Source organism: Salvia splendens, chromosome 21 (assembly GCF_004379255.2).
Source record: "Salvia splendens isolate huo1 chromosome 21, SspV2, whole genome shotgun sequence".
NCBI classification, from domain to species: Eukaryota; Viridiplantae; Streptophyta; class Magnoliopsida; order Lamiales; family Lamiaceae; genus Salvia; species Salvia splendens.
This window is the reverse complement of record NC_056052.1, coordinates 4429633-4445156: the sequence shown is the minus strand read 5'-3', so window position 1 is coordinate 4445156 and position 15524 is coordinate 4429633. Positions and strand designations below refer to the sequence as shown.

The 15524-nt window shown below is 35.0% G+C and overlaps 1 protein-coding gene and 1 pseudogene across 1 annotated transcript; one reads left to right on the top strand and one right to left on the bottom strand.

Annotated features, from left to right (window-relative positions):
* Nucleotides 1-7532: 7532 nt before the first annotated feature.
* On the top strand, nucleotides 7533-8588 carry LOC121785511 (cytochrome c1-like). The gene is made up of 2 exons (XM_042183967.1): nucleotides 7533-7662; nucleotides 7981-8588. The coding sequence occupies exons 1-2, from the start codon at nucleotides 7648-7650 to the stop codon at nucleotides 8395-8397; spliced, it is 432 nt and encodes a 143-aa protein (XP_042039901.1). The 5' UTR covers nucleotides 7533-7647; the 3' UTR covers nucleotides 8398-8588.
* A 4297-nt stretch (nucleotides 8589-12885) lies between these two features.
* LOC121785403 lies at nucleotides 12886-15061 on the bottom strand (annotated as a pseudogene).
* Between the last annotated feature and the right edge of the window lie 463 nt (nucleotides 15062-15524).

Genomic DNA, 15524 nt, shown 5'->3' with positions numbered 1-15524 from the left:
GTCGCGCTCCAACTGCGTCAAGAAATGCGACTGCGGCAGCGGCTATCCGCGCCTCGCCGATTGCAAGAAGTGCCTGTCGCAGTGCAAATGCAGTTGCTCGGTTTCAGCCTAGACCGTTCTAAGACTTCAAGTTTGTTTTGGATGGCTATGTTTCTTGTGCATGTTAATAAGAAATTATCGAGGCTGTCCCTATATATCAATAATTACTTACATCTTCGTAACGTTGTGAGTTTTTTGCCTATATCAATTGAGCTTAAATATTCTAATTTCACGAATTTCTAGTTTTGCATATGCAAGTACTATCCCTTATTTTTATGATTCTCAGTTGCCTCCAGTTTATGATCATGAAGTAGGCATTTGAAATGTGTATATTGCTTAGCGGATATATGATGTGCGAGAATATGCAATTGGTTGTATGGCGGATACGGGTTAAATTTGGAGTTACTGCCACTGCTAGCTACACTCCTCCTTCAGGTCCCCATTAAATGACTCATATTTCTTTATTTGGACGGTCCCAAAAAAATGTCATATTTCACTTTTCCTATTTTTAGTAAATGGACTTTACATTTCACTAACTAATTCTACTCGCAATTATTATAAAACTACTATTATATAAAAGTGGGGTTCACATTCCACTAACTTTTTCCACTCACTTTCTTTCACAAAGTTAAACATTTTCTTAAAACTCACACCGGTCAAATATGAGACATTTAATGGGGACTGGAGAGAGTATTAAATTTGATCTTTTGAATTACATAGCTAAAAATATACTGGCTACATAAGACTCTAACTACAATAGAAAAGTTTTAGCGCACAACTTTCATGTCCATCAACATATCAAGTTGTTAGACGTCTATAAATACTTGCCGAGTTGAGTGCAAAAATGTGCTTAATTAGCACCAAAAACAGTTTAAAGTCCTCTTAAAAGAAACACAATTGCATTGCATGTATATAAGTGTATAATCAATTAATCATAACTCAATTTGTTATAAGATAAAAGATTTGAAAAACAAGTTAAACAAAAAACTGTATATTGATTGGATATGAAAGTGTGTTAAAATTGAAAAATCAAAATATAGGTAGTTATCATTTTATTTGTTAGTTGAAGTTGTTATGCCATTTTAATTAGTGTTTAGCACTTTTCCTAGCCTATATAAGGCATTAGATTGTAATTTGTAGGCAAACTTATCACAATGTAGTCATTAAAGGAAATCCCCAATTTTTAAGAGTGTATACTATAAATATGCATATGAGATCTACTGACTCAGACATTCTTGTTTTGATTTTGTTTTTGTTTTTGTTTTTGTGGCTTATGGTAGCGAAGATCCATTAGCGCATATTGTGCCGGTTTTTTTTTCTTTTTGTAGTTATTTTGTTGTTTTATTTGATTGAATTTTGTAGAGTTGATGGTTGATATATTGATATGTTTAGTTTTACTTAAAATTTTGCTGACTTGATCTTAACAAGTAATGGTGAATAGTTTAAGCATTTGTGTATAAAAAAAAAGGAGATGAGATAACGAGCCTGATAATATTGGAAGTTTGGTGTTTCGGCGACTTATTTTGGTCAATCTTTGAAGACGGCGTTGCGTTAATGTGCTAACTAATATACAGTAATAACTAATAACTTTCAATTTTGTATATTAAAATTATCAAGACATAAATATATCAATACAACATGTAAATTTAAATATCAACACAAAGACATAAGTTTATCAACACAAGAAGATTGATAAATTTATGTCTTTGTGTTGATATTTTTAACATACAAAATTGATATTAGTTATTAGTTATTACTATAACTTAGTTAGTATTTGATCACACCCCTATTAAATGAGATTCAAAATATATTAATATAGTTAAAAAAATTGGTTCATCCAGGAGTCGAATCTATGGCTGCATATATGCAACAAGGAAGATGCAATGATCACAAATCTTCATCATCAGAAAATAGTTTGAAGTTTTTACAAAAAACATGAATGTTTTTATTTTTATTTCTCCCAATATTAATATTTTCAAATGTCAATTAAAAATTAGAAATGAAAAACACAACCATATCATGCATGAAAATATGTACTGCCATTTATATACTTTAATAAAGGCTTATTATCAATTATGTCATTTTATATAAAACTATTTCATGGATAATTCGTCTAGGAAAAATGACACATTTAGTCAATTTTTTAAATATTATATACTCGTTCCGTCCATAAAAATATGTGCTTTTGCAATGACGCGGTAATTAATGCACAATAGTAAAGTAAGAGAAATAATAAGAAGGGTTATTAAAGTAGTGTTAGTTATTTGACTCACATTATTATTATTAGTATTTAATGATATATGGTAATGAGTTAGGATAATTTTGTCATAAATAAAAATGCCCGTACAAAAATAGAAAATGAACATATTTTTATGGAATGAAGAGAATACCTTTTATGGAATAAACAGAAATAAAAAATGCACATATTTTTATGGGAAGGAGGGAGTCCCTCTTTTCACTCACCACACACCGCATCTATCATATTTGATGAGTTCTGATTTGCACATCATATAAATATATAAAAATATGAATTTATACTACCTCCATTCAATCAAATCCAAACATATAACAGAGACAAACTAGAGATATTAAATTTTGTAACAAAACGCCGTTAAGATAGATATAAATCATTACCACTTCTTGATTGTGTGCAAGCTTGTGTTTCTAACCTTATCGGCCCATATTGTGAGGATCCGCTCTTGTTTGGTAAGATCAGGAGTTTAATTAATACTACCAAGTATTTTTAGAAAAAATTACAGAGATAAAAACAAATAAGAGTATAAATGAGAGAAAAAAGAGAGAATTAAAATAAATTAATTCATATTTATATTTTTTTATTAATTTTTTTATTTATTTACTTACATCATTATATATTTATATTCTATATTTGTTTTACTCAATCAAAGTAACATAGTTTTATTTTAAAAATATTTTGACACATTTTTAGAGCAACACAAAAATTCAATACAGTATAGTACTCCCTCCGTCCCATAGAAATATATGCACTTTCCATTTTCATCTCCCACAAAAATATGTACATTCCATTTTTGAAAAATTATATCAATTTAATAATGTAGGTCACACTATCCACTAACACTACTTTAACTACCATTCTCCTCCTCTCTCTCACTTTACCGTACCATTCTCTTCATCTCTTTTATTTTATCAATTTTATCTTAATGTAGGTGCTATATTCATTGTTCATATTTTTATGGGAATACCATTTTATTTTGCATTGAATAAGTGTTATACGGAGTACTCCCTCCGTTCCATAGTAATGGAGTCATTTTATCATTTTGGTACGTTCCATATTAGTGGAGTCATTTATTTTTTTAGTAAAAGTCAACACATTTCTTCTTACTTACTTTTTCATCTCTCTTACTTTATTCTCTCTACTTTTTCTTCCCTCATGTACTTATATTTTTGTTTAATACATTACACACCCTTTTCTTAATTTCTGTACCGGAAAGAAATGCCTCCACTCAGGGGCGGACGCAGAAAATTATTACAGTAGGGGCTATATATTTTAAATTTTGGATGAGATGATAAGTTTCTTGTAATTTGTTGTTTTGATCGGGGCTTTTGCAAATCATTTTACACAAAATACTAACAAAATTATAATATAATACAACTAAAATAGTACTCCATCTGTCCCGCTTTAGAAGTCCCGGTTGATCAATTTCGGGCGTCCCGCTTTAGGAGTCCTGGTTGGGATAAACTAATAAAAAATGCCTGCAAAGTAAGTAAAAAAGTGTTAAAAGTGGGTTCCAACATCCACTACTACATTTATTTATTACACACTCAATTAAAAGTGAGTCCCAAAATCCACTACAACATATATTTATTACACACTCAAACACTTTCTCAAAACATGTACCCGACTCAATCGGGACTCTTAAAGCGGGATGGATGGAGTAAAAAAATTTAATTATGGAAGGACTTAAGCCCCTCCTTAATGACATGTGCGTCTACTAATGCCTCTACTACTATGGAACGGATAGAAGAGAGTAGCGTTTGGTTTTACCAAACAAAAAGTTTGTCAGCCCCATTCCCACAAAAAGCAGTTTATCACTGAGTCAGGTGAGGGCTTGGGCGGTGGCGCGGTGCTGACTGTGATCCAGCGTGGCACCATGTGGCGGCACGTATTTGGGGTCCACGTCAGGTGTGTGCGACTACCGAAAGGCTATGAGGCGGGGCCCACTAAGCCAGGGATGGAAATTCGAAAACGACGCCACATCAACGTCTTGATTTTTATTTAATGGCTAACTCAGTGCGGGTCCTACAAAATGGTAGGGCCTTTAATTTTGTAGTTTTCGTCCATACACTCATCAATCGGTGAAAAACTTTGTTTACAGATTCATCTTTAATTCTTGTAATGATATTATTATGGACGATTACGCATCTTTTGAATAGAACAAGCAGATTAAAAAAAATCCCAGGGCTTTACTGTAGAATTTCTAAAGATATTTTTATCTTTCAAATCTTAGATAATGTAAGTTTATCAGAGTTACCATCTATGAGGCCCTAAGGGCATCCACGATGGCTTTCGCCCAGTCATAACCCAGCCACAAACTCCTCCTGCCACATCATCAGCACTAAAAATCCTTCTGTCATATCATCAGGACAAGCAAATAGCACAACAATAGCCCAACAATAGCCTAGCCACATCACCCCTAATTATATAAAACAAATAATTGACAATTATACAAAATACAGAATTAAATTTACGACACAGATACGAGAAAATTCAATTATATTATTAAAATTTTAAAAGTACATTAATTAAAAAAATTACATTAATTTAAAAAAAAGAAGGTACATTAAAAAAATTACATAATTTAAAAAAAACTAACGCCGTACAATCCTCCGCGCCCACAACTCTTCAATTAAATCCTTTTGGAGTAGAATATGAGCATCCACTTGGCGCATGTCGGCATGTGCTTGGAGGAGGCCGGCTTCATCGTGCGGGATCCCATTTCGTACGTTGGGGGCGGCTATGCCGTGGCTTGGACTGGCTTCATTATCGTCGTTGGCCCAACTAGTCAGTCGTACACCTTCATCTTCGACAATCATGTTGTGCATGATAATACAGGCGTACATATATCAGCAATGCAGTCGATATACCACAAACGCGTTGGACCCCTAATTGCCGCCCATCGAGACTGGAGCACACCAAATGCGCGCTCCACGTCGTTGCGCGCCGACTCCTGGCGTTCCGCAAAGTAGGTGCGAATGAAAATGACGTGCAAATCGCGTATATATAGTGTTTCGAAAATAAAAAAAAATTAAATTGGCTCGCCGACCGCTCGCCGGTCCGCCGCCTACAATGGCGGCGAGCGGACCGGCGAGCGCTCGCGGATCGGCCAACGCTAGCCGATTTTTTCGCCGAAATGGCGCTCGCCGGTTCCAATGGTTCGGCGAGCGCCGGAAATCGGCTAGCCGGCCCGCTCGCCGCCATTGAAGATGCTCTAAGGATTTTATGTGAGGCGATGGAAGGTCTAAAAATTTTGAAACTGTATTTAGAATAATCAACCAATTTTTTTTCATAAATAACATTAATTTATTTATTGTTGTTTCATTCCCATTTAAAATGTTAAAACATATACCATCTCTCTCCAAAAAAAATATTTTATCCTTTTATTTTATTTTCATTCTTCCAGCAAAATTAATCTCTTACACAAAATAGAAAGTTAATCTTTTAAGTCTTATTAACTTTTTTTATCTATCTTTTTAATCTTTAAGTCAGTGCATGGGATGCTGCCACATGCACTGACTATTTGCATAATTTTGAATTTTATATTCTACTCATTCCTAAAAATAGTCAATTTCTTTAGTTTGATTAATTAAAAAATAGTTCTCTTGTATTTTATAGTATGATAAAATGAAATAAAATGCAAAAGGTTTGTGTGAAGCGGTGGAATGCACAAACATTAAAGTTAATACTTGTAGACAAATTACACGAAAGGTGATGATTCACTAAACCGATAATTTGCATGTGACGATGACATTGGGATTAGATTGTAATGATTTATTGTACACCATTTAGAAGACCATATTCAATTACCAAAAAGTTTATAAGAATCGTAATCTCTACGGCTTGAGATATGCTGAGCTATACACCTCTTTGGTAGTAATTCAATATGATCTGTAAAATGGTCTATACACCTTTCCAGTTAACCCTTTGAGTTGAATTACAGCAGTTGTGTTAGAAACGACAATCTTGCACAATAATTTAATTATCTATCACTACTAGCTTTGCAAATTATTCAGAATATTTCTTCGTATCTAATGAGTTAATTTGTAATAATTACTCCTTCTATTAAAAAAAATATATAAGTCACCTTATTTTGGCCTTCTCTACGGTTAGTTTACTTTTTATTCTTAAAGTATTTTCACCAATTTAACACTACTAATACGGTGGATTTTACTATCGAGTAACACTATTCTTCTAAGTTCTAACTATTGCTATTTAATGTTTTATACTTTTTTTAATTTTATATAACTTGTATCATCTTTAAAGATAATTTATTTGTATTCCTTTTCAAAACTTCCCAAGTTAAATGACTCATTTTATTTTTGAGAAAATATACTTTTATTCACTTTCTTATTTTATTATCTCTCATAATTTACTATTTTTCATTTGAACTTATTATTTTTTTTATTAGTTCTTATGCCAAATAAAATGTCACACTTAATTAAGTCGGGATATATATCTCCAAAATGCAAAACAAATAACAAAAAAAGAAGCTTATGCTGATTTGTAAAATAAATATTAGTATAAACTAATATAAGAGCATTACCAATTAAAAGAAATTTAGACTGAGATTTATGGAACATGAAAGCATGATGTGGATTTGTGACCTCCCCATGTGCATCGGCCCATTCCTAAGCGTTCTATACTTCTTTTTTATGGAGTACCTTTTTAATCATAAAAATTAATCATATTTTTTAATTATTTATTCATTAAAATTAATCTTTATTTAATTATGATAAAAATTTTTAATAGATGAATATCATTTTCTACTAATAATACTTCAATAAATTTTCTTGTTTTTTTTGTAAAAGTTTCTCAATTTTAGGCACGAGACTTCATTTTCAGAAAAAAACATATAGGCATAGAAGACCCGAATAAGTTGTGGACAATTTGATTAAGGCCGTTTTGATGATCAAATGACAAATATATTTTCAAAATAATTAATAAAATAAATCAAAATATTCTCATTGGACTTGAAGTTAGAATTTTCAATTAGAAATATGTATCTGTAAGTTGTTGCTGTTAAATGTCAGACTATTTTTGCAATATTTGAATTATCAAAGTATTTTTGCAATTCAACCAAAAAGTGAACTATAATTAAACCCCATTTTATTGTAAAGTCGAAAATTTACAACTAGACCTGCCTAAAGTATATACAACTGATCATGATGAGATGTATATCCCTAGTGGCTTCCCATCCCTTTACTTTTTCATAATCAATATTTTAATTATGAAATAGCTGATTTACTTCCTATATATACCTTCTCTTATAGTCTAGTTTCCACCATCAAATTAGCAAATCAATCCTCTCTCTCCTCTTTATACTCATCTTCTTCCACACCACAATTTCATCAATGGCTACAGCTGAGGTACTACTTCAATTCCTTTTCTTATTCAAAGTATTATTTTACTACATACAAAAACATTACTAGTATTACATAAATTTTTGTTATAGATCATCTCACACATGAACAAACTACTATCAAGTGAAATCAAGTTCTCATCCGATCAAGTTGATCTTGCTTAGTTACATATCAATGTTAAATATGGTTTATAATTAATTTGCATCCAAATTTTATAGTCTGAAATTCATATCCCATCAAATGTCGCATAACCAAATAGTACTATGAAACTTTATTTCACACCATAAATAGTTACATATATATTAACATTCCTATCTAATGAAGGTTCAATCGGTACCGGCACCAGTCCCGGAGACTCTCCCGAAGGAGGAAGTGATCACCGTGGCAGAGCAAGAGACGGTGGTGGCCGACGAAGCTGCACCTCAAGAAGCAGCTGAAGAAGTTGCTCCGTTGGAGAAACCAGCTGCGCCAGAGGCCGAGCCACCGGCTCCAGAAGCTGAGGCCGAGAAAGCTCCGGCTGAAGAGCCCGCTCCCGAGGCCGAGACACCAGAGGTTGCAGCCGAGGAAGCAAAGGAAACAGCTCCAGAGAAGGAGGCTGAGAAGCCGGAAGCCGAGGCCGAGGAGGAGAAGCCTGCGGCTGCAGCTCCGGCAGAGGAAGCGGCCGCCGAGGAGGAGAAGCCCGCGGCTGAGGAGGTGAAGGAGGCAGCTGAGGAAGTCCCAGTTGTGAAAGCTGAGGAGTGATCAGATGGTAGAGAGAGTGGTAGAGTTGGATGTCAAGAATGATTCCTCATGCAGAAGTGGCTGAAGTTTGTTTATTTATATATCCTATTATATATGGTTTTAATTATAAAGTTAGAATAAAAAGTTATGTATGTCCAGTAAGATGTGTGTGTACTTTTCCCCTGGATATTAAGTTCCCTTTCTCTTTGGTATGGTTTGGTTGGTCTATAAAGGTTAAAGGTCTTCTCTCACATGTATGTAATATGTTGTAATCTGAGATGAAATATTAATGCTCCGTATTAATCTATTCAGTAATAAATGACTAATTTCAACTTGAGATCATATTTAATAAATATAAAGACAAATTTGTGTACTTCAAACCCATATTCAACCCGAATCAATTTAGCAAGACCTCATGCATCACATATTGAATTCACACACACTGACGTGAAAGTTGTTGATACAAATTCAAACTACAAAATAAAGGTGAAATAAAAAAAAATATGAAAGTAAATTCACTGCTACAAATCGTACTGCCCATACTCCACATACTTTAGCTTACATTAAAATTTTCATGGCTATTCAAACTTTTTCTTCACCCACTTTAGCCACACCAAATTAACACTAAAACATGTGATTTGAATTCGCAATATTATCATAAAATGGTCATCAGCTCCTCAAATAAAAAACAATTAGCACCGTTGATGACTTTTTGTATTCATAAACAAGAAAAGACTCCAAGATGAGTATCATAAGCATGACAAATCAACAAACATTCAACATTAACAAGTGCAAACGCATTGGTTTAATAGATTCTCCAACTTTTTGAGACAGCATATCTGTCATATTTGTAGAGAAAAATCAACGGAGCTCTTCCAATCCATACCATACAATTCAATTAGACGAATAGTGCCCCACTGAATTAAACAAAATACCTAAAGACAAATGGAAAATCTTTATTACTCATGTAAAAATATACCAGTAATTGTTTTTACCTAAAATTTTCAACTTTTTTATAGGAGTATAATTTTACTTTTAATTATAGACAGTTTTAACAATAGACAACTTTTCCATTAAATTGATCAATAGATTAATTTTTTCTAGGTACAATTAGGTTTATTCAGTATGCTTTATATATTTTTGCTACATTTATTTTAACAATTGCAATATGAAACTCATTAGAGTTATGCGCTAGCTAACTGTTTGATTTGGCTCTTGTCACTAACAACTGTTTGATTTTATAGTTGCAAATGTTTCAAACCAATAGTCAAGATCTTAAAAAAAAAATGTTTTTATCTAATGAACAATATTAGCTAGTTCAAATTTCCATTAAAATATCTAGATAATTTTTTCCTCAATGTTTCCAAACACGTTTTTGATCTTATGGTCATTATTACATATTTAATTTTCCATCAAAATATTTAAATAATTTTTTACTAATATTTTTGAAAAAATTAACAAGGTTTGCCGAATATCATGGTGTACTAAAACTAGACTTTAAATTCTTTTTTCTCATGGCAAAAAAATAAGTAGTTTTGTTCCTCTTGTTTCATTTCAATTGGTTATTTCACTACGCATATGGTTCATGTTACAATGTCCGGCCACGGCGATAACCCTCGGACTCCGGTTGGAACCCCGAATGGTTCGGTTCACCACCGTTTCCTAGTCCGGAAACGGAATACTCGGCCCCTCCTCAAACCCAAAGTTCGGGCATTCCGGGTGGCTACCGGCCATACCCAATCGAAGACCAAGTGCCCCCGAAGGGCGATACGGGTGGACACCGAAGCCTAGGCGACCGCCCCCTCCCAAACTCCGACTCCTCCTACTCGCGGTGTCCGCACACCGTACACTCCGGCGGAGATGGATAAATTGTTCAAGGCGTACTTGGAAATCTCCGAAGATCCGGTGGTTGGCACGAACCAATCCGGCGATCACTTTTGGTGGCGCATCGCTCGCCGGTACAATGAAAACCGGCCACCGGGAACAGTCGAGCGCAACGAGAGTATGGTGCGCAACGCCATCTTCCGAGCCAACGATGAAATTGGCAAGTTCAATGGCTATTTCCTCCAGGAAGAGCGGAATGCGGGGAGCGGCCGGAACGAGGTCGACTTCATCACTGCCGCGATGAGCACCTATCAATCCATGAACTACAAGCCGTTAAAGTACCTCAACGTTTGGCAGGAGACGCGGACGCACCCGAAGTATATGGGGGGCGTAACATCCTCCTCTAGCGGCTCCTCCAAACGGTCAAGGTCGGTATCCCTATCCGACGCCGGCTCCGAAGAAGTGGCTAGCCAACTCGCCGGAGCTAACTTGAGTAGCCCCGACGCCGGCCCGAGCGGTTCCCAACGCCGACCGCAAGGAAGGAAGAAGGCGGCGGCCAACCGCCGTCGAGCCGCGGCTGCAACCGCCGATGCTCCAGTTCCCGCCCATGATCCATATGAGCCACCTCCACCCCCCACCAACTCGTTGTGGCAGCTTTTGGCCCAACTCAATATGTCCGATAGGTCCACTATGACCCCCTCGCAACTTCGATCGCACGATGCCATGATATTGGGCCTCCAAAGACAATTGGGGGTAGTGCCGCCGGATGAGTAGTCGTCCACGGGGGTATTTTTAGCTTTTAATTATGTAATTTTAATTTTTAGGAGTTTAATTATGTAATTTTTAATTTTTAGGATTTTAATTGTGTCTTTTTTATTTTATTTGTAATTTGTAATATTTATTGTGGTTTTTTAATGAATTTTAATATTATGGAAATGTTTTTGTTTAATTGAATTTTAAATTGAATTGTGCTCGTCCTTGCGGAAGAGCACAACTGTGGGTGTTGTGCTCTTGCCAGAGAGCAGCCAGGAATAGTGGCGCCAGGCCCACAACCGTGCTCGCTGGCAAGAGCACGGTTGTGGATGCTCTTACAATGCTCCATTAGATAAGGTAAAATGAAATTTATCTAAGATTAAATTAGTCAAATGTGTGAAAGTGACATGAATAATCATGAGATACGTTGTAATATTGACATCGTAGAAACAGACCAAGATATATTGTCATAGGCTGAATTTTTGAGGAAAAAAAATAATCGAACAAGAGATAAAATTGGATATGATATTTAGTCACACGTAAGCATGGCAAGCGAACAATCCAAAACCACTAACTAAACAAAAATACACACCAAAAAAGTTGTCTAAGTAAATAAATATTTCTCTCACGAGTTTCTTAACATTTACAAGGAGATAGATAAGAAACGGAAAGAGCAGTGCAAGAAAAACATGCAATCAAAGGATTTGGCTGTCTTACTTTAATAGCCTCAGACAAACATTAAGAAGAACAATTAAATTCAGAAATTGGAAAGGAAACACATAAACTCGAATTCTATCTAGGTAGCTAACTCGAAAACTAAGGAACACCATCACGAACGAAATCTTCGACTTTAGCGGATGAAGTAATTAGCTAATTCCTTATCCGGTTAATCAATAAGGACAGGTTGATTTCGGATTAGGTTCAGGTTGAATTCGAATAGCTCGTTAATAATTAATACTCCTTTCGTCCCACAAAATTAGTCACATAATTCAATTTTCATTCATCCTACAAAATTTGTCATATTTCACTTTTTACCATTTTTTATAGTGGATCTCACGTTCCACTAACTATTTCACTAACTCATTCTCACTCACATTTTATTACTATAAAACTAATATTTAAAAGGTGTACTCACATTCCACTAATTTTTTGACCAACTTTCTATTACATTTCTTAAAACTCGTGCCCAATCAAAATTTGACAAAATTTAAGGGACGGAAGGAGTATTTATATTCTTAATTTTATTTTTGGTACTACTTTATTTTAGTTTTGATTTTTTTAAATTTTCTAACTCTCAGATTTGCCTCCATTCCTTACTTCATTTTGTTTCGGTTTATGTTAATTGGCAAACTCCGCCCCAAATATTCACATTTATATTTCAATAGTAAGTTTTTTTTTCAAGCATATTGCTCTAAGCATGTTTGTTTTGTTTACGTTTTGCATGTCAGGAAATGACACATTTAACATTACAGTAGCATATAGATTCACAAGGCCCTGATTTGAGTAGTCATGATGCGTACTTAATGTTGAATCGCTCTCGAAAATGACCGAACATGTGAGTGAAACGAAACTAATCGATAGAGAAACTCAATCCTATTATTACTAATTGGAAACGAAATTACCTTATCTTAATATATGTGTCCTAAAATATCCATTGAGGGTTCCTAGCTTTTTTTGGTATGAAATTACCTTATCTCAATATATGTGTCCTAAAACACTTATTGAGGAAGATGAAATTAGACGAGTTCCCAAAAATTATTAATCCAATATAGATATAGGAATTGGGATGTACATACACACATATACATGCGTATCTGCAAGCAGCTCCGAGGATAAAAACACACACTCGTGTTATGTCTGACTTTTTGGGTTTGAACTTTAGAGCACATTTAAATTGGTTGAATTTGTATTATATGCATTCTGGGTAGATAATTAAGATAGAATTAGAAATTTAAATATTAATATGTAAATAGTCACAGAAAACTTAAAAGAAAGGGTTACAATTATGTTAAGATCTTCAAAATAAAGAATAGTCACCAAGTTGATTCACTCTACGACCGGGGCTGATTGAAACCTCTGTGGCAAAAACCAATGAAAAACACCAAAATCAGATAAGAGAAAAGAGTAGTCAGCTGCTGTACAACTCTGTAGTAGGAAAAGCCAACGACATACATACCTAAGAATACGTCATTACCAAAACTCTGTTTTAACCCACAATTCTCTTGGGCATAAATCTCTTCATCAATTTGAGAAGAAAATCATCTTCGTTTTGTCCTTCAGCTTGATCTATTATTAGCATTGAAAAGGTACCAGAATCTGCGGAGAATTCTTTTTGATGCATATCTTCGAGGAAAGGTATTGCCTTGTTAAGCTCATTTTTCTTCAACAAACTCTGTACTAAAACATTGTATGTCACACTATCGGGCGGACAACCACGGTTCTCCATCTCTTTAACCAAACGCTTAGCCTTCTCCACATCACCTTCTTGACCGAGCAGACCAATGATCATTGTGTATATTCTACGACAAGGTTGCAAACCTTTAGAAGGAAGTTGATTGAAAACATCTACTGCAACATCATGTCTTCCATTTCTGCCTAATCCATTGATAAGAACACTATACGTGACTATATTGGGAAAAACTCCTTTCGTTTCAAATGTTTGTAGAAATGAAAGAGCTTCATCAATCTTCCCATTCCTACACAATCCAACCAACAATGTATTGTAAGTATACAAGTTAGGACTTACTCGTCGAGCTTCCATTTCGTTGAAAAGCTTCCAACCATCAGTAAATCTACCTTTGCCAAATAAGCCATGTAACATAGTAGTGTAAGTGTATGCATTATGCACCAAACCTTTACAAGGAACATTGCAAAAAACCCGCCAAGCTTCGTTCAATCTTCCATGCTTGCAATATCCATTGATTAAGCTGCCATAGCTGACAATATCAGGCTTAAGACCACTTTTTACCATGGAATTAAGCACTAGTTCTCCCTTACTCATTTTACCTTTCATACAAAAACCATCAATCAACGCATTATAAGTGATAATATTAGGACAAACATTATGTTGCATCATAACTTTTAACAAATCCTCCGGCCTCTTCTGCCATACCCTCCTTGCAATATGCATCAACTAAAATATTGAAAGTGATCACATTCAAAGGCACATTAGAATCAACCATTTCATTCACCAAAATCTTTAACATCTGAAAGTCTACCAACATCACACATCCCTTGTATCATTGAATTATAAGTGATAAGATCAGGCGAAAATCCCTTATCAACCATCTTGGATAGAAGCCGAAAAGCATCATCCACCCTTCCGGTTTTGCATAAGCCGTCGATCAATGCACTATAAGCCCAAGCATCAAGTCTCCACCCGGTTTTTTCTAATCTACGAAACAAATCATGAGCTTCAAAGATATGTCTGGCTTTGCAAAGCCCATCTATCACAGACAAAATCATAATATTATTAGGCTCACATAGTTCCCAATCCAACACCTTCTTGAACAAATTCATGGCGTCGACAACCTTTTTATCTAAAAACAGACCTTTGATGAGAGTGCCGAATGTCATGACATCCGGTTTGTAACCGATCTTGATGAGTGTGCCCATTATAGCAAAACCGAACCCTATGCGTTTCAGAAGGCAATAGCAATTAATCGCAATGTTCATCGAGCAATCATTCATTGCGACACCCATTTGGCGCATTTCGTCGAACACATGGAGGGCAAAATTGTACTGCTTCAACTCGACGGTGGCACTCATCAATTTGTTGTAATCATAAACGGAAGGCTTCGGACGCATTCTAACCATTTCGTGAAACAATTTAACAGCATCATTCAATTGATGAACACAACTAAAATCTATACTACGCAGCTTAGGTGGAAAGGGCTTATCTTTAGCTGCAACTCGTCTTCTCCCAACCAGACCTATTGCAGAAGCAGCTGTATTTCTGGTCTTCTTCATCGTTGGCTACAGTTTGCTGAAAAGGAAAAAGAGCCAATCAAAAAACAAGCATCCTAAGAAAGAGAAAAGGAAAAAATAAAGAGAGTCTACGGTTAATATTTATTAGAAATGTGTCATTTAGAGTGGAATGCTAAAAAGAAAAAAATGTGACACTTAGACTAGTGACAGTGAAATTAAAGGCATGACGTTTACTTTCATTATGATAATACTGATATTTTTGTGGATTTTTCTTAATTACGAGGGTTTATCCTCTTTCAATAGGATATGAATGAAACGATATTATCAAGGGGTTTGGGATGTTCCACACTTTCAATTCATTTTAGCAAACAGAGGATTAGTCTTATATTTATCTGTCTAGCTTAATCCTTTAACGTAAACGCATCCTCGGTGTGCGTTTAGTGTTAAGTGAGGAAATGGAATGACAAAAATAATTCGAGTTAGGTGGTGTTCGGTTTCCTAGTAAAATAGTACTACCAAGATATAACGGTGTGCGTTTAGTGTTAAGTGAGGAAATGGAATGACAAAAATAATTCGAGTTAGGTGGTGTTCGGTTTCCTAGTAAAATAGTACTACCAAGATATAATTTAGGATTGAGTTCTGAG